Here is a 27,103-nt window from a genome sequence, read left to right on the forward strand (position 1 = left end):
AAAATAACAAACCTGTAGTCAGTAGGGGTCACTATGATAGGGCTATTTCCACTATTGCAATAGTCCTGAACTAAATGTTAAGGTTTGATAATTATGTAGCAATCAAAGTAACACAAATAAAATATCTGCTTATAAAAACTGAGTTTTGTGTGACTTAACCAATGTTATACTTATAACTTATTGTGACTATTGAAACTATCGATTGTTATGCATACTATCAACAATACCAAAATCGATTTTAAATTCCTATCGGTATGGTACAATCTAGGGCTGGGGCGGATAACTCGGGTCAGGTGGGTCATGTGTACAAACCGGATACCCACAGTACTACCTGGACCCGTGGCTATTCACATGAGATATTGGTTAAGGACAAAAGTGATCTAGAACTCTATGGTTACATTACAAGTCACTAATGTTCGCATTTCTTTCTGACTATGCACCCATTCCTTCTGACCTTTATAAGTTTGAATAAGCATAAAACTTCAGTCAACTTCAGTGTTTGCATGACCAGATCGTTTTATAGTTTTATACGTGTATCTAAAGACATTTTGCCAGGGCTACAGTCAAACTATTTCCAATCAGATATTTTGTACCCAACTCTTGAGACAGTAGGTACCTTGGTAATAGCGGGGTGGATACCTGAATAGTAAATTTGGACTCGGCCCTGCCCTAACACAATTGTAGGGCAAACAAGTACAATACACATATACAGTCGTGACCCGCTTATACGGACTTCAGATATCCGGAAACCTCGGTTCCCGGACGATTTTCATTCAAAACGAAATAATTACTATACAAATTTACCCGTATATCCGGAAATTCAGTTTCCGGAACCGGACGGTCATTTTCATACACAAAACACTGAAATGCACTCAAAATTGTCTCACTTATCCGGACAATACACTTCCGCTGGTGGAAATCCTTTGATTCGTGAGAAGTCAATTAACCAAGTGACACTGAGTTACGTTTGAGACGCGCTTGTTTATTGTACATGTAATCCCCTTCGATAAATATGGCGTCTGTGGAGGTCAGATTATGTATTACGAGAACATTACGAGGAATTGTTTTATATCTAAGGATTAAGATTACCTTGTGTATTTTGCATAATTGAAGGGAAGTAACTCTTCCAGTAAGAAGCTGGTTTCAGTTATACGGAAATTCGTTTATACGGACGAATTGTGAAATGACGCAAGTGTCCGTATAAACGAGGCACGACTGTAGTTCGATGTATTGTTGCACTCCAAGTAGTCAACACTCACCATGAAGCAGGACTGCAGTTTCAAAGAGGCAAGGCGGAACTGGGTCCTTCTCATTGTGCAAGGTGGCTCGGGCGATGAATACTACACACTCCAGTAGAGAAAACGTGTGCTTCATTTTCTGTAAAAGGTGTATATGAGGCTTAAAAAAAATAAAAGAATTAGTTCTCAGGCAATGACTTTTGAAAATATAGTGCAGGCGGACGGGTGGTGTTTTGGGGGTTCTTTTTTGCTTCAAAGTAGTATGTAACCAAATAAACAGTTGTGTACCATCAACCTGGGAAAGCGTCTCATAACATAAACAAACTCCTATTGCAGCCATGCCCGTAACACAAGATGCACAGTAGAGAAGTATGTATGTAAAGGGAAGTAACTGTGTGCTAGCCTATTAGGATTTTTGTTGTTAATGAAAATGGAAATAAAAATGAAATGTGCGTGGGACTTTATGATGAAGCAGACAGCCTGAAAAGCAAGACTATTATTTTCTTTAGCCAAAGTGATACATCCCAAGACACCTTGTTCAGACAAACACTTTTATGACATATATATACTGAGGATTCTAAACTTTTCCAGGGAGTTTACAAGTTCGTGTACAAAACTGACAAGAAATGTTGTGATTGGCACTCGAGCTATGTAGAGAAGTGTAGACATCTGTAGAAATAACAGCAAGTACACACACCTAGGCCTCTGTTGCATCCATACATCAGGAGATAGTAGCATGTAACTTTATTATTACCAGATGCTGCCATTCATCATGTTCATGCCAACTGTCATTAATTACAAGAAAGTCAAAAACATCCCTCATTCATATTTTAAAAAGGGAACATTCAATTAATCCTGTCACCTAACTTCTTAATCTTATCTTGTAGCCTGACATGTCAACATTTTTTCACCTTGTCATGAAAACCATCGTTAACACAGGACTTGATTAAGACACAAATAAAAAGTTCACAAGCATAGATTTTCAGGCAGCAAAACAGATTACATGTATAAGCATATTGATAAGCTAACAATAGAAAAAATACCACTTGCTACAACTTATATAAGGCAAAGGGCAGGAAAATATTTCGGACATGACTTTCAAGAAAGACAACTCTTGTACTTCTTCATCTTCATCCAGACTCATGATGGCCTCTGTTGTCATGGAGTACAGCTCTGTCCACATGTCACTGACATCTCGCTGCTGACAAGACGACAAAGTCTCACGCAGTTTTCTTGCTTTCTGATTTTTCTGAAAACATTTATGAAAGAAAAACCCATAAAACATTAATTATCAACATTCTCATCATCATAACTATGACAAGGACTATATTATGAATATGATTCTAGTTTTTTCCTTTCAGCCGTGAATAAAAAATGCAAAGTTCAAAGAACCTACATAATGTTTTGTTTGTTGTTTAACTCATCAAAAGTCCAGTTATATAGTCGCTATGTGTAAAAAATCGAGTCTGGGCCAGGCAATCCACGGACTGACACCATGAGCATCAACCTACGCATTTAGGATACGATGACATGCAAGAAAAATGTCAGCGAGCCTGAGCAGCAGTTCCCTTACAACAAGCATGGGTTGCTGAAGATCAGTTCAATAATGGGGGGTGTAGCATCACACGACATTGAAAATACATGGATGATGGCTTGTTTTTAAGAGAAAGTTGTCTTTTAAAAGTGAATGAGATGTATACAGTTGTTCGTGTGATAAGAGAGAAAACTACGAATGTTTCTTAATCGTCCAAAAACCTACAACACAGGATACCTGTCTGTTACAATTGAACACCCATCTTTAGACTTGCACAAAAAAAACTGCGAACATATGTCCTATCTCAAATGAAATCTGTGCGAAAACATGTGATACCTTAGTATCTAGACTCTAAGTACGGCTCCTTGGCAAAAAAGGTTGGCTCCTAAAAAAGTTTGGCTTCTACAATACAGTGATCCCTTGTTACACCGCTACCCTTGGGGTCCAAATAATTGATGAGTGTTATAGACAATCAGCAGTTTAACCGAGGTGGAGTCATAGAGGGTAGATGACCAACACAACAGTACATGCTCTGCTTACCTAAAACGATCTACGCTGCACCTTTCAGAATTTAAATAAAGATTAGAACAGTAGTTTTTTTATGATTCATAGTGTAAAAAGGATTTATCGAGTGTTATGTGCTTTAAAAAAACACATCGTATCCCTTCACTGAATTCCTGTTAGCATGGTTAGGAGACACTTGGCTCCCTATAAAAAAAAAAATTAGAAGGCTGACCCACATGTGCATGCACGTCACTATATAAGTGCAAAAGTCTTGAATGGGACATTAAACCTCCCTTCAGGTCACCTGTAAAGATGTTCTTAAAATTAACCAAATACTTACATTAGATTCACTTGATATGAAAGAGATGATTCCATCTGCGTTTTTCTTCTCACAAAGAGAGAACAACTCTGTGCTTGGCATATTGAATTCTGGAATATAATATCGTCATGGATATATCGTCATGGATGAACCTGAACAGCTGCTGATGTAACCATGGTAACTCCATGCAGGAATCTATCAAGTCCCACCTAGAAGCGATATTCAGTCCCAGTCTGCAGCAATTCATCAAACTTCCAATATATGAATTAAAAACCTTTCCAGCTCATGTTGATATGGTTATAGCTAAAGTTATGGCCTTCTAGAGACTTCACTGATAATGTGGCCAAGAAACATGATATAGACATGATAGAGGAAGGGATGTTGAAGGTTAGCCAGAGTTAGAAACTAACAGTTTTTGTCCACTAGTCCTTATAATGATAACATATAGCAAAACCCTTAAAATGGGCCAATTTCTACTAGTCCTTAGGATACCTTTACTATTGGGCAGTTGGGTAAGGACTACAGGACTAGTGCCAATTTCTAATGCTGTTAGAGATCATTTTTACGGTTAATAGAGATTACTGCATTGAATGAAATGCTGAGAATGCATAGGTAAAACACGTTTGAAGTTAAGAATATAGGAACGTTTAAGAATCCCAATATTGAGCAAAGTATAGATATTTTTCCAATTTGCCTGCTGGTCTAAGGGCCCTTTGTTTGGAATTGTAGATAAATCCTTGCGTACATAAAACAGGTCCCCCGTTAGGTGTTTAAGTGACTGCTTTAAATGAAGAGCTGTTTCTTTCTCACATTAGATTTCATTCATGACCTCTTCAAGATTGAAAATTCATGAGCACCAACACAAAGAGGTTGCTTTCACCGATAATGAAAGTCAATAAAATTATGATTTTTTTAAATTTACTAATAAAATTTAAAGAAGGATACAGACAATTGTGATGGTTCCACAGAATGGAATAGGTTGAGTGAGCAATGATGCTTTCAAAGACAGGGCTCTTCGTGAGTCACTGCAATGTCTAGCTTAACTATACTTAATTCACATGACTAACATAACTAATCATGTGACATGCACATTTTAGATGATGCTATTACTGGTCAGTAGGTTGATTGGAAACCTTGTTTTTCCACTGCATGTTTTTATTCCCTCTCTTCATGCTCTTAGCATCATTATACAAATTGACAGAATCCAAACATTAAATGAGCACATTGCTGTGAGTCTAAAAAAATCAAAGTTCCGAATATTTAAGAAACAATAAAAAAACAAACAATGCCAATAACTGGTTGGTGGAAATGTCACAAAGTAGATTGGCCTATAGTCTGTCTTACAGACCCTGATACAAATATATATATCAAATACAGCCCATGCAAGTCTATAATGTTTGGCAAGTCTAGATCACTGCAGTATCAGGTGAAAATGAAGAGAGTAACTGGGCAACTCTTTATTATATCTTTATTAAGATAACTGAACAACTGTTTTTTTATGTAAGATGTGTTCATTTCAGAGATTAGATGTCAGTCTAATAGGCCTAGTAAATTTTGATGTTTTAACAGAATATGGAGTAGGTTTGAGAAAACGCCGCACTCAGCAAGATTCCAAATATATGACGACAGTAGGCCTATATAATCGAGCATTGGTCAGACAGTCCAGTGATTGACAGCGTCTATCTACGTAACTGGGTTACGGTGACATTCAACCTATTGAGCGAGCCTGACCACACGATCCCGTTAGTCGCCTCTTACTACGGAATCTCTCTCTTACGACAACCGCCAGCTGACCATGGTTTGGAATGTCAATAACTCGTATCAAATAAAGCTAATGTATGCGATGAACAGTATTGACAACAAGCAATCAAATCAAGTCGATTTGACCGAGACATGGAACTATGACCTACATTGGTTTTGGAAAGTTCCTCTTTGCTCTTGAATTTTAGCGCCACAATATTATGATCTCGCCTTTTCTCCTTCACAGACGAGATTATCAGTAATTGACTGGGTGCCTGTCTACGAAAAGCGCCAAGCTTGCGGCGCGTAAAAAACAATGGAACCAGTTTATATTGCTATGCATTCCTTAGCACAACTTATGTTATATCCACCAGCATTGTGTTGTATCTGGAATAACTCTAACAAACACGCATACAAAAAGAACACTTTTGCGGATATAATTTTGAAGATAAACATATTTCTTATCCTTACATATTTTCATTACACATATTGAATAAATCAATGCGATAAAACGTACATATTAAATTTGTTGACTGCAAATAGCATATGATATTATTATCGCGGTAAGGAGTTCACACTAACATCGTGTATTTCATCGCATGTTTTCGTGTTCCTAAACAGGCTAAACGGATACATGTAAATGAACATAAGAGCATAGGTATTTTGACAAAAATGGACATACGATCAAAATGTCTGTTTTCGATCCTCAAATGTGCACCTTTTAATCAGCTATAATAACTTTAATATAATAACCATGAATATATATATTTTGTACCGTGTGGCTTTACACAGTCTGCAAACCCGTTTTTACGTTTATACCTCCATAAGCTAAAAAAGTATTGAAGTCAATACTCGCCTTTTGTAATTATAATATTTTGTCCTTCGTAAAAGAATGTTATGAAATTGTCAGGGGTAGATAATCCCCGAAAAATGTGTACAATATTTTACCAAGGACAGAATATATTATAATTTCGAGTGGCGAATATTCACTATATGGATATCCCCATCATAAATGAAGCCGTCAGGTCAATCATTGTCATGATTGTTGGGACAACGTCGCATAAAATCGCCTGCGACGTCATGAACAATGGATGACGTCACGTTGTTATGGCCGCTTCCCACAATAACAATGGCATAAAAATTGTAATGCTCGGTGAGAATATTACTTGAAACAACCTCACCGACATGCATGTCGCAGGGGGAAATAGAAAACTGTTACTATTCGGCATGTAGCAAGATAGAATTGCTGAAGAACTGAACAGATATCATTGCCCCTTTGGGTAATGTATGGATATTTTCCTTGCGATCTTATCCCAGCACTCTTGATCATGACTTTGAGTCAACAGTCGTACTTGAATTCCCCGTTTGTAAACGTTCGATAAGTTTAATGTTTTAAATAGAGATTTTTTTAAATGATAATGTTCATTGTGGAACGGATTGGTGTTTTATTTCAGAAAATCTTCCGGTAAGGACTGATAAACACCACACGGAGTCTTTCTTAGCCTAGTTAACCTGTGTTGAACGATATTGACCCCCCCCCCCCCCCCCCCCCACCCCCCAAAAAAAACCAAAACAAAAAAAAACAAACCAAAAACAAAACAAAAAAACCCCCCAAAAAACCCCCAAAAAACCAAAAACAAACAAAAAAATTAAATGAGGGAGAAACAGGAAACATTCCACTGACGACGCCATGAATTAAGAGGGTGCCAACCAGCCTCATCTGGGCATCCGAAGTACCATTTATTTTGTCTTGGCATCCAATTTAAGAATTTAGTATACACAGCGAAGGTATTACATGAATTCTGACACAAATTTCGTAAAATCAGTAGGACACATATATGAGAGTGTAATTATCTGAATCGTTTTGAGCTTCCCTTTAGACAAATGCGCTTATCACGACCGTCGTCTGAGGAAACATCAATTGTCGAATGACGTCCACAATACTTGCGCTATGACCTCGTTTCCAGTGTGACGTCATTCCTACCTTACGTCACAATAAGATTCGAATGACGTCAACGATGATATTTACACAGTGCCCTTGAAGAGATATTTGCACTAATGCACATACGATTTGTATTAACTCGGTTATTTCTCACCCTAGGTTATAAGTTGTTGTACTGATGTTTGTATTTTGCATATGGAGCTATTTTCTGTTGTTTCCCGCCAGAAACCTATGATTGTGGGTTCGAATCCCGATTCGCCTCGATTATGTTTCTAGGTTTGTCAGCACCATATCCGTGCTCGTGGGTTTCACCGAAGTGGTAAACGTCAGAGACCTGCATCACTTCGGGCTTTCCTCCCACATTAAGCTGACACGCCGCGATATAACTGGAATAGTGTTAAAAGCGGCGTAAAACCCAACTCACTCACTCACAATCTGTTGTTTCCAGTTGTTCTTAACCCAAGAACGACGTTCTCAAATAATTAGCAATCACGAAAATGCTGCCACGGAGTGTGGTCTGCCCTCTGCAAGAGGAAGCGGTGTTGCGAGCTTACTGTATAGTCACCTGCCTTGGAAACTGGCTTGATTGAACAGAAAGAGCCACCCAACCGAAAAATGTGACCCCAAAAGCCCCTGATATGCTTGGGTGGTGCTGGGGTGGATTATGGACCGCAGAATTCGGTGTTGTCTGTTCGGAGCATGATACCTGGCGACGGATTGCCAGAGAAACGGAGAACAAATGCGTGTGTATTCTACAGGTGACACACGTGTTTTGCGAATGAGGAAGTAAAAGAGTAAGTTGTGGCTGACTCTGAATAAGAAATAACTGATTGTTGAGGTTTGTTTCTGATAAGTTGGAGTGGTGGGCCTTTTATCCATTTGGAAATGTCACCTTCACCGTTGATGAATTTCTCGGCTGGCGACTGTCACATATCTGGTTCATAATTTTTGATGTCTGTGATAACTCTTTCATTGGTGGTGATGCAACTTGCGCATATTTTACTCGTAGTTATTATTATTATTATTTGAATAGTGCGTCTTTTGTAAATAGGTGTAAGTCTAACACACACACACACACACACACACACACACACACACACACACACACACACAAAACACACCCTTCCACTCACTGATACTCACAATACTCCTGACAACGAGATTAATTGTAGTTTACCTGAAGTTCAGGTGCAAGATTTTCCTTGTGTCCATAAATAGATAATCTCTCCTGAGTGTCTTTTGATATCAAATATCTCAACATGAGTCAATAAAAGTTAAAAATTCCAATATTTTTCAAACTAGTTGTAGTAACAACTAACAAGCTGCATTGTCAAAGATTAAATAATGATGTCATTTGATTGTGGTGTCATGGTAGCTACTGATGTCACGATGGTCTGAAAAGCTTTGAGATTAAAACGATATCTCCTCCAGTTCCATGAGGTAACGCTGGAAGCAAGCGCGGTGGTGTAGTCGAGTGGTTAAAGCGTTCCCTCGTCAAACCAAGGACCTGGGTTTGATCCCTCGCATGGCTACAATGTTTGAAGCTAGTTTTGGGGACCCACCACTATGATTTTGCTGGAATATGAGCAGTGTAAAACCATACCCACTCCCTCACTCTTATGGAAGCAAGCTTTGAATGATAAATATTTCGTCTTGTATCTATTCTGTCTGTTAATCAGTCTTGATTCATTGACCAACACTACCAATCAATAGTCACTTTATTTATATATTATATAATATCTTACTTTTCATCTAGAGCATACTGAACAGTAAATGCCTTCGTGCAGGGACTGGTTCCTGGTTTTGCAATTCATCATGTTTATGACATTCATTCGATCAGTGTTTATTAATGTATTGTATTTCTGTCCAAAGTTTATGCAGTTATCTGTAGTAATATCAAGTCGCCAGCTTGATCTTTCTAAGAAACCAAACAGTGACTGCTTACATATTATTGGTCACCAGTTAGAAATTTCAGTTGGTAAACAAATTGGTTGCAACTTTGGACCCATGAAGATCCGAGGATAGAATAGGTCTTCAGCAACCCATGCTTGTCGTAAGAGGCAACTAATGGGATCTGGTGGTCAGTCTCGCTGACTTGGTTGATGCATGTCATCGTAACCCAATTGCGTGGATCGATGCTCATGATGTCACTGGATTGTCTGGTCCAGACTGATTATTTACAGACCACCGTCACATAGCTGGAATATTGCTGAGTGCGGCGTTTAACAAACAATCAAAGTTGCAACTTTAATTAATGCCGTATCTTTTGTTCATTTTCCAGTTTTAGAAAGATGGAAATGCCATCTTGCACCATGCTGAAGTCTGAGTTAGTTCCTCAACTTACACTCTTTTGATTTTATTGTGGTACGCTTAGAGAGGTGATAACGTCTCTATATAAATGCAATAATCTTGGACATGACGTTAAACACCATTTCACCTCACCTCATATTTTATAAGAGTAAATATGATCATAATCTTGTTTGCCTGGTGCTTAACAATTAAATGAAGATTCAGTGCTTGTTTCAAATGGCCATTATCACCAATATGACAAGGCAAAGGTTCAAGTGAGTTAATGTTTAACGTTCCATCGGCATTATTTCAGCCATATTGCGACTAAAGGTACATGTATATATGTGTGTAGTTTCATTAACTTTGGACAAGGCCCCTTACAAGTAATACTGTTATCTACTTAATTGTTGAAATGGATAAAATCTCGTTCTAAACTCAAAGTAAAATGACTTCTTGAAATGTATGCTTATGTTTCAATGAACTTGAAAAAGTGTTTCATTGCAATACCAAACACTATTCTCAATTACATGTTCAAACATTCAGTGCCAACTGGGACATTTTGAATACCCTTGACTACGACCCGGTCCATTATGTTATCTTGAAGCATGTCATGTGACACCGGATTCGTTAAGTAGAATAAACTGTGAAATGGTCGCACCCATATTGACCTGCCAATTTAGAACATAGTGTAAATAGTAGGGACAATGTATGCTATACAGCGTTGTTAACTAAATGTTTAGGAGCAGTCAGAAACAGTCGTCTCATTATTTGATCATCATGTCTTATCATTATTTGAAACCTGATTGTTATTTGACACCTGAATATTATTTGATACCTGATTATTATTTGATAGCTGATTATTATGTGATACTTGAATATTATTTGATGCCTGAATATTATTTGATACCTGATTATTATTTGATACCTGATACTGATTTGTAGGATCATTTACTTTAGCAATTTCAGTTAATACATTTTAACTATCTTAGACAATTTTATTGACTTGAAAAGTAAACTGTTGTAGCGTCAGTCTGATTATGTGCAGATCACTGACTGGAAGTGATCAGCTGTCAATGCTCGGAAATGAAAATCCCTCCCGCTTGTTGCTGTATGCAATATTTACTTATTAATTATTGATTGGTTATTATTGATTGTTTATTGGCATGGGAAGTTATCGAGGATTATTTTTGTTGTTAATATTTCAACAAGTCAATAATTCCGCGCAAAGCTTTTGATAAACTTTTTGATGTTAGAATCATAGATAGATAAGTAGCATTCTGATTTTTTGGTGACCTAGTATTGCTGGTTGAGTTGTCTGCATGTACAGTTGAATGTCGTTGTTTTGAACTTGGATATGTTAAATTCCTGGTTGTTTCGAACTCAACTTCCGGTCCTTGCGAATTCCTTTTATATTTATCATCATTTATCCTTAGATCTGTCGAACTGGATGTGTCAAATTCCTGGTTCTAGTGAACTCATTTGGGAGTCCCAAGTATCCAAATTAAGCTTATAATTCCCCTGATGACTTGAACAGTTCAAAATAAAACATAACGTCCACACACCCACACTTGCCAAACTTCAAACTCACTTCTCACACAATTGACTGACCTCACTGCGATCGACACAATACCATCAAAGGCAGGATACCTTCCAACAACATAAATAGGTCTTCAGCAACCCATGCTTGCCATAGACGGCAACTATGCTTGTTGAAAGAGGCGATTAACGGGTTCAGGTGGTCATACTTGGTTGGTGCATGTTATCGTATCCCAATTGCGTGGATCAATGCTCATGATATCAATCACTGGATTGTCTGGTCCAGACTTGATTATTTACAGACCGCCGTCAGAAAGCTGTAATATTGCAGAGTGTGACATTAAACAACGAACAAAGAATAGGGACATGACAGAAAGAGATTAGAATTGTCAACGTTTTATTTCACATTTATGAAATGTGTGGTTGTTGTAAATTAATTTTTTGTAAAAACACTTAAGCAAAATAACGTCATAACTAATGCATGTCAGTCAAATAAAATCATACATGTTTTGACACTATTTGTATGTAACCGTATCACCCTAATCTATTGCATGCAAGCACGCTATTTTCCTTACAACTGATCATGAGTGTTCACGCTACAGAGGAGGATTATCTCCCTTTGTGCCAATCACTTGATGAGTTCTGTCTGGATCAATTGGCTGCTCTATGTTATGACCCAAATCAGTCACATAGTAGGGTGGATGTGTATTCAATCAGTGTCACATCGCTGCTAAGCATACAAGAGAGAAAAGTGGAATGTTCAGCTCATTGAGGTAAAATTACCAGTACTTAGTGTATGTGTTTGTTGTTTGAGACCAGCAAAATATAGTCTTATCCAATATGTCAATATTAACAATGACTTGTAGATGTTTTTTCTTTCCCTCTGTCTTAGCAGAGAGGCTTTTTCAATACAAACCAAAATACATATTTATCAGTTATACTATTTTAGGCTGTCAATTGGTATTTCTTATTTTATACAAACTTAAGGGAAGTTGTATCAGTAATACTGTTTTCGCCTGTTTATTGGTATTTTTTTTGTATACAAACTTAAGGGAATTGTAAAATCGTTTTAGCCTGTATCTATTGGTATTTTTAGTTTTGTACAATATAAAGGGCATTTGTGTCAGTAAAAGTGTTTAACCTAACTATTGATAGTTTTACTGATATATTTATTTTGTACTGATATTTTGTATTGAAAAATAAAAATATTTGATTTCCAAACACTCCCCAAACTGGAGTATTGCTGTTGTTGTTTACATGTTCTTGTGGTCAATAGGGGCAGTCAGGTAGCCTAGTGGTTAAAGCGTTCGCTGGTCACGCCGAAAACCCGAGTTCGATTCCCGACATGGGTACAATGTGTGAAGCCCATTTCTGGTGTCCCCCGCCGTGATATTGCTGGAATATTGCTAAAAGCGGCGTAAAACTACACTCACTCACTCACTTATGGTCAATATCAACACAAGACAATAGAAATTATTAGAATGGCCATAACCATGACCAATAATGCATGTGTTTGGCCCATGATCAATATACTTCTACCGCATTTCCCATGTAGTTGATCATTATAAAGAAGATCTATACACAGCCAGAGTTCAACGGTGCCCGACAAAATCTCAGATTCATCTGATATCAATAGAGGTATCAATAGCCCATAGTTACATGATCAATAGTCAATAATAAGACCTACATAAACATGGACACATTTATCTTTGGCATGTGTATTCACCGACCATCAACAAAGGCACTGTGCTACGCCTTAGTCAATGTGCATCTGCTTGGTGACGAGCACTCAGGATATGCTTGTCGAGTGTTTAGGTTGTAGTAACCATTGGCGTAAGTATCTTATTTTCATATATCCTTGGGGTGGGTCTTTGTTCAGAGGACCAGATAACCTGCACATTTTCATAATATATGCAAAATAAATCACCATTACCTAATTGATTTTGAGTTTTGCACAAATACGCAGGACAAATTTGAGAAACCCAATTGTAGAACACGTTGCTCATAATCGGATCAAGAGGGTGTGTGTCCAGCCCCCCCCCCCCCCCCCCGAAAATCAAATGTATGTTGCAGACAGTTCCACCCCTCACTGAGAAAGGATTGTGATATGTTGGACCCCTCCTTTTTAATAATGCTGGTTATGTCCTTGTTGCTGTTAGAATAGGATGTGTTATTGCCCAACATTGCCTTTACAGCTTGTGGACCTGTATTTCTTTAAAGATCTATATATGCTGATGGAAAGCATGTATCATTGATAGATGAGTTCTGCTGCAGTGTCAATAGTCAAAAGCACTGTCTTGCCTCTTGTAACTTTGACTTATGGACGTGTGACACACTTGAGCAGCAAACGAACAGAGGCAAATTAGAAATCATCTGAAACAGCAATGGACAAGAATCATTTTTTGAATAGGATTTTTTGAATTTGTTGAAGGATACCCACGAGACTGTACCCAAGGGGATACCAAAAGAAAACCATCAATACCCAGTGTGAATGTGGAGCCACGCTTGTTCTGTTTGTTGGGTGTGTTAGCATGGTTTATAAGCTGATAGAATAATATTACTGTCAGTCTCTTTTGTTTGCTGTATATTATTTGTTTGTCACTTTCCTCGGCTTAAGGATCATATATTGTTTGTCTGATTGCTTAAGTGTACAAGTATGTGTTTTTAGTCTGATAGCTTAGCTGAAAAATCATATATTGTGTGTCTGATAGCTTAGCTGAAAAATCATATATTGTGTGTCTGATTGCTTAGCTGGAAAATCATATATTGTGTGTCTGATTGCTTAGCTGGAAAATCATATATTGTGTGTCTGATTGCTTAGCTGAAAAATCATATATTGTGTGTCTGATAGCTTAGCTGAAAAATCATATATTGTGTGTCTGATAGCTTAGCTGAAAAATCATATATTGTGTGTCTGATTGCTTAGCTGGAAAATCATATATTGTGTGTCTGATTGCTTAGCTGGAAAATCATCTATTGTGTGTCTGATAGCTTAGCTGGAAAATCATATTTTGTGTGTCTGATTGTGTGTCTGATTGCTGAGCTGGAAAATTATATATTGTGTGACTGATTGCCTGGATTGAGGAGTAGAAGTTGTCTGATTCCTTATATTGAGGGTCATAAATTGTTTCATTGCTTAGTTTCATGATAATACCCGGTATATTGTTTGATTGCTTAGCTTGAGGAGCATAGATTATTTATTGCTTATATTGGTGGTCATATGTTTGACTGGCTGCTTATATTCAGGATCATTGATTTCTTTATTGCTTAGTTTGAGGAGCATAAATTGTTTGATTGTTTTGCTTGAGCATAAATGGTTTGATTGGTTATTTTCAGCATAATAAATTTTTGGATTGCTTGGTTTTAGGAAAATAAATTGTTACCGGTATATTCCTGAGATTGTGGATCACAAATTTTCAGAGTGCTTTGTTTGAGTGAGTGCATGTTTACCTTGAGTGAGTGAGTGAGTGAGTGAGTGACTAGGGAAACCAGTGACTGAAAGGACGAACAACAAACTATCTCATCTGGGTAAAATTATGACAAATATTTAAGTCACAGCATCTGATCACCTGAGGCTCCAGTTGTTGCAAGGACCCAGTTGTTGGGGGGCTCCAGTTGTTGGGAGGCCCAAGTTGTTGCAAGGCCCCAGTTGTTGCAAGGCCCCAGTTGTTGCAAGGCCCTAGTTGTTGCAAGTCGTTGATTCCCCTCACAGATCATGGTGATCCTGCAGACAATGGTGTGAGTCCCCTTCTTTGACTAGACACCTAAACCTGGAGGTTCCTCATTTCTCATCGCCGTCATCATCAGTGATGATGTAAGGTCATGAATCTATGAAGGGCCGCCATATGTTGACACAACCAATCGATGAGAGAGATGGTTGGAGAGCCAATTTATAGAGTATACAAGGTTAATCTTTTACACAAGTACATTTGAAAGCTGTAGTCCGTGAACAGCTGTTTATCTAACTTGATCAGGTGATCACACGTGAGGTATTGATTTGCTGTAGGCCGTGACGAGTGACCAGCCAGCAGTGACTGCTTACTTCAATTACCTTTGATGACTTTGATGACTCCGATTACATAGCACAGCAGTGTATTCACTGCCAGGGTTCAGATGGCAGGCATAATCAATGCTGGCTGAAGAGCTCATGTGTCTTTGTCTTCCATGATTTGTTTCTCTGACAGGCTAGTGTTTTCAGGGGTTGAATCCAACCTTCATTATCATGTTAAGTCATGGATGTTCGGTATGGGTTCCTTATGTTGTTAAAAAGAATGACAACCACTGTTATTTGTTTGTTTGTTTATTGTTGAACGCAGCACTCAGCAATATTCCAGCTATATGGTGATGGTGTGTAAATAATCGAATGTCTGGACCAGACAATCCAGTGATCAACATCATGAGCATCAATCTACGCAATGGGGATATGATGACATGCATCAACCAAGTCAACTAGCCTGACTGCCCAATCTCGCTAGTATCCTCTAAGTCGCTTCTTACGACAAGCACGGGTTGCTGAAGACCATTTCTACTTCGGCATCTTCAAGAGACAGAAAAATTGTGCTTGTCACTGAAATATTGGTACTGCTATGATGGTGTGAATTTTTGTATGTTTTTCTCATTTCAATCAACTTCAATGCAAGCAATTCCTGTACAGAATCACTCTGTCAGTTCAGACCTACTTGATTCAGTGTGATGGGTGGTGGTAGCTATGAGAGGAAATGTGCAAGTGGGACTAACACTTGTGATAATCAACATAAACTATTCTGCACTTGACATCTGTCCATTGACTCAAAGTAGGAAACAGTGACGTCAATTCATAGGAAAATGTTGAAAGTAACCTGAAAGCCTTGGTTCAAACTTCCTGATTTTGCTCAGTGCTGATGTTAGAACATGTCAGTGTTTCATTCAGGGAGTGCGTCAAATGTTTTCATGTAATTTCTGACCTGTGAAGATCCGGGTTAGAATAGGTCTTCTGCAACCCATGCTTGCTGTAAAAAGCAACTATGCTTGTTGAAAGAGGCGACTAATGGGATTGGTAGGTCAGGCTCTCAGATTTGGTTGATGCATGTCATCATATACCAATTGCGTGGGGCGATGCTTATGATGTCAATCACTGGATTCTCTGGTCCAGACTTGATTATTTGCAGATTGACATCATATAGCTGGAATATTGCTGAGTGCGGCGTTAAACATGAAATAAACAAACAATGATTACAGGGTGAAACTGAACTTAAGAAAGAAGATTTCAGTATTATCAAGTCAGAGAAGTTAAACCCCATTTTGGGGGGGAAGGGGGGGGGCACAGGTGGCCCAGTCCTCTAAGGCGCCACGATTCGCTGTGCAGAGCTGCGACCCCTGGGCATGCCAGAAACCTATTATTGTGGGTTCGAATCCCGGTTCGCCCCGATTATGTTTCTAGGTTTGTCAGCACCATACCTGAGCTCGTGGGTTTCACCGAAGTGGTAAACGTCCGAGACCTGCATCACCTTGGGCTTTCCTCCCACATAAGACTGACATGCAGTGATACAACTGGAATACTGTTAAAAGCAGTGTTAAAACCCAACTCGCTCACACACTTAAACCCCATTTCGACTCACCTTTACACAAGTATAGGCTAATAAGTAATACTGAATTTGTTTTGTAAAAAATGCTGTAAGATGTTTAGGAAAGTTTTGGCCCATCTGGGTCATTGTTGGCCACTGGTGACTCTACCTGTGAAAAATGGAGACATTCATGCCTAATAACAAACTCAACACCAGTTATTCGTTACCATGGCAACATGCCTAACTGTGAGATATGACCTTGTTGCTGTTGTGGAAGATGACGAGTGACGATGGCTGGAGCATTAGGTGATGTTACGCCTTATCCTTGTAAAGACTCGTTAGGAGAGGATGTTGAAACGGCTTTATCTTGGAGACAAGTGAAAGGGATGGATTAGCGTGTCGTGATCGGATCGACTTGTCCAACTCTTGGCATCAGTGTGTTTGTACTTACAGTAAACAAGGCTGGCACAGTTTCATGCATATGCATGTATGGTAATGTGTCAATGTAGGAATGTCAGGGTTGCTACAATGAAACATTTGTAGCATTTATTTTCAATCAAGCATATACTTGTTGTACCTTCAAGGAGGAATCTACTTTTTCTAAGTTGTCCAGAATGACGGAGTATTTCAGAAAAATGAAAAATCATCCGTCGTTTAGATTGAAGGTGATTGTCTGTTGTGATAATTGTGACATTTCATTGGTTGTGATGGAAGAAATGAATAATTTGAGGTAAAAAAGCGAAATTGTTGAAAAGAACATATTTTCATACTTGGCTTAATTTTTTTAAATATGGATTTTGGTTTTGGTGGGTCTATTTTAAAATATAAAAATGTTATATCGGAAGATTTTGTCGCTTTTAAATGGCATAGTTTAGTTGGTTCAATGAGTTGCACAATGTAATTTTGGCAAAATTGGTAACTCTCACCAGTTCACCATCTTTTTACAATAAACTAACACTACTGATGCCTGAAAGTAACCGCATTCGTCAGAATGGATACATTTTCTTAGATGCTGTACTTCGACTCATAAAAAGTCATAATTGTTATTGTTTGACTATTGAATGTCGAATAAATGTTTTCGTTCTTGAAATAGCAAGACCATGGACCACACTCTCTAGGAGACAATTACACACGGTCATCTTAACCTCTGCCTTTAAGACTACAGTAAATACAATTGAAATTGTAAGTCATCATGTATAGCGATGTTTTAAAGATAATTTTATGTTTTCATGGACCAAGTTTGTTATCTCCTGTTCATTCAACTGAAGTGATTGTAGTTTTTGGCTGCACACAAAAATCACATGGAATAGCATTGTTTCCCGAAACTTGTAGTCAAGAATGTGATGTGCTTCATACTCACAGGACACACTATACACATGAAAATAATTTGGCCCCTTAAATCCGTAATACAAACATTTTTTTTTATTGATTTGCTTAAAAAAATTACAATTTTCAATTTTGTGTTACTTTACTCACAATATTGCATCTTTACACATACAAGTTTGCAAAAAAAGTATGGCTGTTTGAATCATTAAAACTAGTCAAAATTACAGACTGAATGTTACATATAAATAACATTTCGTCATACATCATACTTACCAGTCACTCACGTCTTGGATGCCCTGACGTCGAAATAGATATTCCCAGGTAGATCCCTCCATCTTGCGCTTCAGATCAGACACCAGCTGACAGAACGTTCCAGTTCCAGAATTCCACTTTCACAAAACTAAATGATTATTTTGTGGTATTCAATCATTTTTGTTTCTTTGCAGAAAAACATGACTTACTCGGTTCACGAAGCCAAATTCCACAAGTCAAACGCCATGACAGCTTCGAATCCTGGACTTAGCGGCCAGCTGTACCAAGTGGAACAAGTGCCAGAACATTTCCACGAACTCTTCATTCTTCGAGGATACAGACATCCCAAAAGTTCAGCCAAACAATGCATCCTAAGTCTGTTTGATGCTACAAACGAAACTCTGAATTTCTGGACCCATTTCCTTCCCTCCTGGTACTTCTTGTATGTAATGAAGGGCCTAGCTGAAACCTTGGACTTCCGCCATGACTGCTACACGTGGCCATTGCTTGCCTATATGTTCGCCTGCTGTATTTTTCCTCTGGCAAGTGCTGTCGCCCACACGTTCAACACGATGTCGGAAAATGCCCGACACATATGTTTCTTCCTGGACTATTCTGCGTTGAGTTTGTTTAGTTTCGGCGTTGCCCTTGCCTACCGTGCTTATGTCTTCCCAGTCAGTCTCAGGAACACCTGGTACGCCGATTTCTACATCGTTGGCGCCGCCGCCAATGCCCTGGTCTGTACCATTGCTGCATGCGAAACACGGTTTATGAAGTCTGGTATTTGGCGGAAGTTTTTACGACTTGGAGCTTTTGCCCTGCCATATTTTTACGATAGCATTCCTGTCGTGATCCGATTTTCTACCTGCACACCAGAAGAGTGCCAGTTAAGTGCAAATTATCTCCACTTCCGACAGTTTGTTTTTGCGTTTTTGGCAGCATTCTTGTATTCTACACATCTACCCGAGCGTTTACACCCGGGAAAATTTGACATTATTGGCCATTCACATCAGCTGTTTCATGTGAGCTCAATCATGGCAACTTTCGACCAATTGCAAGCTGTGTTACAAGACATGCAGGAGCGAAAACATATGCTCCTACCAGAATGGAAATTTTCTTCACTGCGAGATAGCATTGGCTTAATGGCAGGACTTGTTTTGATAAACACTTTTATTATTCTGTTATTTTCTCTGAGACTTTTGCGCAGAGCTAAAAAAGTTGTGTAAGGTGTGGATAGTTAGAGATTTTTGGAGATATTTTCATATGAAAGGACCACGTTAAAGGGAAACCCTGGCTGCCATATTGTTTGTGCTATGTTTTTGTTACCACAATGTGAGCGTGGTGAACAATGTGTTACTTTGCACGTTTATTGTTGATTGTTGTTGAATATGTGAGTTTGATATACCGACGTGCAGTGCCTTTGTCACCTGGTAGACGGGTTTCCCTTTTATCAAAAATGTTTTTAATATTTTTTGAATATCATAAGCAGCTTTCTGTGATAACAGCTAGTACTGATAAGCTTGCTTTGTCCACGCTCAGTGTTATTTTGTGCCATGCTAAAAAGTAGAAGCAATAATAATATACTTACAATGTTTGAAATTTAGGAAGTCTGTTAATTATTTTTCTAACATTAGGCTTATGAGACGGACCCTAGTCCTTTACTTTCATACCTAATTTCGAACACTGCTATCAAAAGATTATATACAAAGGGGCCATGTCAAAAGCCTGCATCCTTTTTTTAAGATTCATTTGTAATTTGAAGCCTAGTGTTAAAATGTGGCTAGTATAATTATCATATTCAATGAAAACGTTTATCTGTTGTCAAATTAAGACAGTAGCCTTCATATAAACATGATTTACTTGATAAAAGTTGTTGAAATGAACAAAAAGAATGTGTGTTGCCATACCATCCTTTCAAACTGTTTGCCTGGAAATGATGTATAATCATCTGGCACAGCTCCTTGTGTCTACCACAAGTCTTTTTTTATATGTAGCTTCAGCTGCCAAAAGCAGTTACAACCTTTTTTCTTGTGGAGAGAACACCCAGCATGAAAATAACAGCTATTACTCCTGAAAACTTCAAACGTTATGACTTGTATTCATCTGTTTTACTACTAAATCTTTCTGTTCCTGGAGAAGCTGATACTAAACACGATATGGCTGCCATGGAAGCCATTTTGAAAAAGTAAATGTTTTACTTGTCATTGGATTTCTGCAAGGATGGTGTGTTTTTTTCTAGCTATTTCGATATTGTCCAAATTCATTTCTTTGCACAACCTACAAGTTCATTTTCAGCAAGGTGAACGTTGGCGCCAGTAGCCAGATTTATATTTTGATGGTTTTCACATATTTTTGCAGATGTTGTATTTTGAGGTGTCGCATGTTTGTAACCACCAAGCGTAGAGATCTCAGGTTTAGATATATCAAAATCTTGAAAGAGCTGTTAATCACATTGTTATGTATTTTAGATGAGCATTTGATATAACTTGCATTTCTTTTGCAAACTGTTTGATGTTGTTTTTTCATACACATATATATACAGTACAGGGTTGTGCAGCAGCAGTTGTCAACACCAGAGATGTGCTGGGGTAGGTGTCAAGAGTACACCTGTGTAGGTGGTAGGTGTCGAGTGTATATCTGCTGAGGAAGGTGTTGAAAGTAGACCTGTGCGGGTGGTAGGTGTCGAGAGAACACCTGTGCGGGTGGTAGGTGACGAGAGTACACCTGTGCGACTGGTAGGTGTTGAAAGTACACCTGTGCGACTGGTAGGTGTTGAGAGTACACCTGTGCGACTGGTAGGTGTTGAGAGTACACCTGTGCGGGTGGTAGGTGACGAGAGTACACCTGTGCGGGTGGTGGGTGTCGAGAGTACACCTTTGCAGATGGTAGGTGTCGAGAGTACACTTGTGCTGATGTGTAGCTGGGGTGAAGATTCCAAGGTTCAAAACATCTTTTACATGTCAACACACATGCCTATTACTCATAGAAAAAATTCTTCTAACATTGTGTTAGTGAATTTTATTTTTGAGAGTAAATTAGAATATTTGCAGTTAGATAATTGGGTAATTAGTTTCCCCGTGAAACATAGGTTTGTTTTTAAATTTGACTGACACCCCGTGATTTTTATAGAAACAGGTACACAAAGGCTATTGGCTTATTATTACATGGATTTTCTTCCAAATGGCCCTTGCAAATTTGTGTGGCTTTCTGGTATATCAAGGTCTAGGTTACAAGATTACTCACACAAAGGTTTCACAAAAAATATTACAGCGTTTCACATTAAGCAAGATATATCTTCTCTAGAATGGGGCCCTCATTTGAAGAGGGTTTGGTCACGCTTAGTCAAAGGTCAAGGTTAAGGTCAGTGTTCAGGATTTTGTAGGACAATGTAATGTCATTTTCAGTTTTTGATGGTGGGAGCTTGGATATATAGTTGATTCATTGCCAGTCGCACTTTAACTAATAGACTCTTGGAACTTGGGTTGGACCGTAATGAGTTGTGTTGATAAAATGAAGGACTGGAGGTGATGTTTGTCCAATTGGAAGTACAGGACATGGTATATTATGACTTGGGAGCTTTGGGGAAAATGGCTGCTTCTGTTTTGAAAGTACATGTACTTTTAATATATATTTCATGCAATTTCATACACATTGTCAGGTATGGTGTCTATGTACAGATATCTTGTTTTTGTTTTCAACTGATATTGTTCAGAGTGCATGTTTTGTCCAGGTGTCTATAAGAATCTCATAAAATTCTTATTCTGAAGTGAGAATTTGAACTATTTTTGTAAGTCGTGTTAGGCACTGGTCATGTATGATAGGGAGGGGTGGGGAGATTGGTATTCTGCTTTTTGCTGTTGAACACCCACCCATTTAAAAAAGAAAATGTCACCTCTTCCCCCCTCCCCCCCCCCTGCCGCAATACTTTTGAGAACGACCCTCGACCCCCCACACCTCTCATTTGCTGCGTCATTTTGGCACAAACACACACATAATCTCACTGTCCGTCCCTCCCCTAAAATACACGACCAGTCCCTGACATGGATGGTTTATATACAAGTAGATCCCAGTGAGTGTATCACAGTTGTATTCAAGTAAGATATGTTTTGTATTCTGAAATCTTCTGAGGCCTAAAGACACACTCAGGGCCGAAGACATTAATAATATAGCTCAGTTATTGGTATCATAACAAAATGTTTGTGTCTCATGTCACTATTTTGCAAGACAGTTTATTCATGTCGCCAGCCAATCAAAATATTTTCTCGATACAACACCTTAATTTTCCCCCCGACGTGTTTTGTGGATTGGCATGTTCTCACGCTTACAAAACTGGATTGGACATTTATTTTTCAGTATATTTTCCTCTATAAAATAACAACTGGTAAATACATTTCCTTAACTTGCTTGAAGTACAACATTGTGACGGTAATATATTATTATCATCGTCATCATTATTATTATTACTGGTAACTATATTATTATTACCGGCAACTAGTTTAAGATTTCTATATCATTGTTTCTCAGTTGTAGGCCTAAATATATCAGTAATTTAAGATGCAAATTACTCAGGGTGTTTAGAAAATGAAATGGACAGAAACGAGAGTGAACTGACTTGTTTGGCCTTTGTAAGACAAATTTTCCATATGCCATGTATGGTGGCCATTTGTCAAAGGGAGACAACTTTTTGGTAAATTCAAACCTGTCAACTCAGAGAGCTGCAAAATTAATTCTATGTAACCCGCCATTGGACATCTTTGAAATGTGTTGGACTGAGAAATAATGATATGTGAAACCTTTGACAAGATGATGTTGAATAAGTATGTAGTTTTTATGAGTTTGACATCTTCCCCAGGCAAGGGAGTTAACTGACTATAAAAGTCCAGTTTTCACCCTTCCTGAACTGGGCTTGAATTACGGAGTTATGTCTTGGCTGGACTAACTAGTCTGCACAATCCTATCAAAATCTTGTAACAAAATTGATATTCCAGTTTGTAAACTGCTATGCAGATTTCAGTCGATCGCAGGATTTTCAAAGCATGTGTACCGACAACATAGCATCTACAGATATTTTCAAAATCATTTCATGTTGTTAATCGAGGTGCTCAAGTGATTTGATGAACTTCGTGAAGTAAGACCCTTTTTATTACAATCTTCACTGGGCAAAGTCATATTATTTTAAGCAAATGCAAGAGATATGAGAGGTTGAATCTGATTGGTTAATAGGAGGAACATAGAATGAACATAACTTACACATAATAGCCACTGGTGGCGCTACGATTGAGCCCAGATTTCCAACCTAGTTTAGCATGGGTGGAAACTAGACATTTATAGTCACTTGCCTGGGGAAGATGGGAGTTTGATAGTTACCATGGTTACATGTGTATCTTTGCAGTTTAACGAAAGTGCTATTCATATATTTTTGTATAAATATTGTACATCTATAGTTGGCAGTTTTCAGTAATGTTTTATATTTTTTATGAATATCTGTTTTTTATGGTTAAAGGATACTTATTGCTTCTCATAGTTACTTATCTGTATACTCTTTATAGAGGGTGCCAACCCCCGTCCCCTGAATCCTGAATACCATCTCACCCCCTGAATGCCAAATACTGCTTAACACAAATCTCAGAAGCATTCAGTAAGGCGTGCAACTTGAAGTTAAATTACTGAAACAAATATAGAAAAGATATAACATATGAAGGACATTTTGACGTTCACCATTATCTTTTTTCAAAATGGCGAATCTGCATTCCAAATAATGATTTATTTGCGCTTTAGTCCTGAATACCCTCTAAATGACCCTGAATTCCAGGGGGTAGCCTTTTCAGTGGAAGGATGTCATCAAATCGCAAACCTATAGTCTTGCCATCCAAGTAGGTTTTATACATACCACCGGTGTAGCCTGATATCACATACTTTTTGGTACACAGCGGTTGTATTTGTGTGAGTTTAAATGTTTTTTCTCATATGTATTTTTTAGAGAAATCATACATATTTATGTGCATAACCTTGTTTGATTTATAGTTATAAACAAGTTGACGTATCCAATGGTCTGACTTGTTTAAAGCTAACAGAGAAAGGTAATTACTGTACTGACATATTCTAATCAAAAGTTAAAACACCCTTTTTTTTCTTGTGACCATTTAATCTGTCATGGCTGTGTACCAATCAAAAAAAGTTTAAGGATCCCCTGCTTTTTCATATGACTATAGAGTGAGTGAGTGAGTTGGGTTTTTTACGCGGCTTTTAACAATATTCCAGTTATATCACGGCGTGTCAGCTTAATGTGGGAGGAAAGCCAGAAGTGATGCAGGTCTCAGACGTTTACCACTTCGCTGAAACCCACAAGCACGGGTATGGTGCTGACAAACCTAGAAACATGATTGGGGCAAACCGGGATTCGAACGCACAATCATAGGTTTCTGGCGTGCCCAAGGGATGCAACTCTGCACAGCGAATCGCGGTGCCTTAGACGACTGGGCCACCCGTGCCCCCTGACTATAGATGATCTGTCATGGCCATAGGGTCCATAGTCTGTTGTGCGATGTCCTGGTCCTGATACTGTAGCTAGTGCACTGTGTGAAACTGACCCACTGTCTCAAATTACTTGAGGCAGTCAGTAACAGTGACATTGATACTGTATGTGTTAGGTTTATTCTTTCTTTTGCCCAGCAGTTTACATCATGAAATTCAAATTTACAAAAGAAATTTTATTTGAATGACTTGAATTTTAGGACTTGCAATTTTCATGATGCTTATCTCCCTTTAAGTATTAAGGGGACATGCAATTTTTTCTTATCAAAGGGAGGGGCACAGGGGTGGCCCAGTCGTCTAAAGCAGAGGAAGTCGCTGTGCAGAGTTACCTCCCTTGAGAATGCCAGAAACCTTTGATCGTGGGTTTGAATCCCAGTTTGTCCAGATCATGTGTGTAGATTTGTCAGCAACATATATGGTATATACCCGTGATTGTGGGTTTCAAATATGAAAAAAAATGTTTCTTTAAATGACATGTAACAAGGAGTTATCTCCCTTTCCTTCGAGGAAAATTCTATGCTTCAAAATGTTTATGTCTCATGTCACTATTTTGTTAGACAGTTTATTCATGTCATCAGCCATGTAACAAGGAGTTATCTCCCTTTCCTTCGAGGAAAATTCTATGCTTCAATAACTTAGTAATAAGAGCTTGTGACCTTGGACATGATGCTATTTGTGACTGGGCCCACGGTATTTCTAATAGAATGGAGATTAAATACATCCGATAATCAAGAGAGATCCTAATCTTGAAACATTGTGATGAAAGGACCATTAATCATCACGCTCACTCTTGAATGCAGCAAAGATCCTCATCAAATTACATTGTACTTAATTAGTCTTGTATTCTTAATTGATGAGATCCTTACTTAACATAAGTGTCAGTTTTTTTATACAGATTTTATAGCATTCTTTAGAAATGGTTTGTGCCTTTACAAGATTTCTAAATAGGGTGCCATTGTTGTTTTGATACGATTTTTTTATGTTAAAAGTCTTTTGAATACGGTTAATGTTAAAAAAATATTTTGGACACGGGGCTAGGGGGGTATTTAACATGATATTGGTCACCTTAGAATCAAATGAACAATTGAATTACCAAATGCTGCTTGGCCTCAGAAAGCCCTCGAACAATTTTTACACCTTTTTTTAATGAGCCAATGATATAAAGACCAGTTTGGCAGCAGTATGCATGATAAAGTGTTATACTTATTGTATATTTTTGTATGTTGTTATATAATTTGAGTATACATTTATATGTACGTCAATATTCCTATTTATTGGTGGTTTGTTTCATGTCTGTTATGTCTGAGCTAATAGCGTATTTATATTGTTTCATTTTCTATTCTTTTTTTACTTGTTTGCTTGGTGATTTGTTTTTGAATTTCTTTTTGAAGATCATGACATTTTAGATAAATTCAAAATAAAATAACCGGTACACAAATTTACTGCCTATGTGAACTTCTTGAAAGAGAATTTTCAATATCAGTTTGCTTTGTCCTAGCATAAACTTTTGTATCCTTTAGTTCAATATATTTTAATGACTAATGATAGCAACATGAACATCTGTATATACATATATTAGTCTGATTTGTCACATGATCATACGATGTCCTGCCATTGGTCACATTTTGTGTCCACTTGTGTAAGTTTCCATGACTCCATGTGATATACAAAGATATTTTTATGTATACATTAGTTTCACAGTTGTCTCCCTTGTTGAAGTCTGTTATTCAAATGCTTGTACTGAGCTGTTGTATACACGTTCAGTGAGACAAAGGGTAGGGGATCACTTATTAAAGGCTGCAGTTGTTGTTTGTTGTCCTGTAAATACATGTGCAGCATTGTTCCTGTCAAAAAGTTGTTAACAAAAGTATCAATAAAGGGGCAAAGTTGTATTTATGTGTTCGACTGTTTGTTGTGTAATATAAGAATATATAGCACAGCAATGGCACTGTAGCTCACCTGGATATGTAGAAAACCGTTAAAATTGTCTACAAGGATGACCACTTAACGAAAATCAGAATTTATCTGTATTAGTACTGAGGACCTACATTAACACTAAATTTCGTAGATTTGGACAAATATGTCATCAAACGTGTCAAAGATGAAACATACATGCAAACACTCAGCATCCTCATCTAGAGGTAAGTGAGAAGATGTTTACATTGCAAGGAAAGGAATTTTGAAAATTCGCGACCGTAAACCCCATTTCACCTCACCTCACCTTTCAACTCTAAGCTTCATGTGCCCAGCCACCCATGCATCACCACGACGACCACCCCAGTTTCTAGGTCATGCACATGATAGTCTTAATTATCTGCAAAATGGCTGCACATTAGTCAAATGAAA

General features: G+C 38.0%; 2 protein-coding genes across 2 annotated transcripts in view; one reads left to right on the top strand and one right to left on the bottom strand.

Annotated features, from left to right (window-relative positions):
• The window catches only part of LOC139463892 (condensin-2 complex subunit G2-like), a 40,809-nt gene extending 35,237 nt beyond the window's left edge, over window positions 1-5,572 (bottom strand). Inside the window, exons 1-4 of the mRNA XM_071245308.1 lie at window positions 5,506-5,572; window positions 3,617-3,705; window positions 2,359-2,487; window positions 1,260-1,377 (exon numbers count right to left, since the gene is read on the bottom strand). Coding sequence (XP_071101409.1) covers window positions 1,260-1,377; window positions 2,359-2,487; window positions 3,617-3,697 — 328 coding nt within the window. The 5' untranslated portion in view covers window positions 3,698-3,705; window positions 5,506-5,572. The remainder of the gene's footprint in view (window positions 1-1,259; window positions 1,378-2,358; window positions 2,488-3,616; window positions 3,706-5,505) is intronic.
• Window positions 5,573-7,843: 2,271 nt separating this feature from the next.
• LOC139463891 (membrane progestin receptor gamma-like) lies at window positions 7,844-26,635 on the top strand. Its single transcript, XM_071245307.1, has 2 exons — window positions 7,844-8,071; window positions 18,418-26,635. The coding sequence occupies exon 2, from the start codon at window positions 18,424-18,426 to the stop codon at window positions 19,447-19,449; it is 1,026 nt and encodes a 341-aa protein (XP_071101408.1). The 5' UTR covers window positions 7,844-8,071; window positions 18,418-18,423; the 3' UTR covers window positions 19,450-26,635.
• The last annotated feature ends 468 nt before the right edge of the window (window positions 26,636-27,103 follow it).

Source organism: Haliotis cracherodii, unplaced genomic scaffold (genome assembly GCF_022045235.1).
Source record: "Haliotis cracherodii isolate W230 unplaced genomic scaffold, xgHalCrac1.p SCAF_16, whole genome shotgun sequence".
NCBI lineage: Eukaryota > Metazoa > Mollusca > Gastropoda > Lepetellida > Haliotidae > Haliotis > Haliotis cracherodii.

What these genes read in the sequence shown, in the direction of transcription:
- LOC139463891 (XM_071245307.1), top strand. Translation starts at nt 18,424, where the DNA reads ATGACTTACTCGGTTCACGAAGCCAAATTCCACAAGTCAAACGCCATG.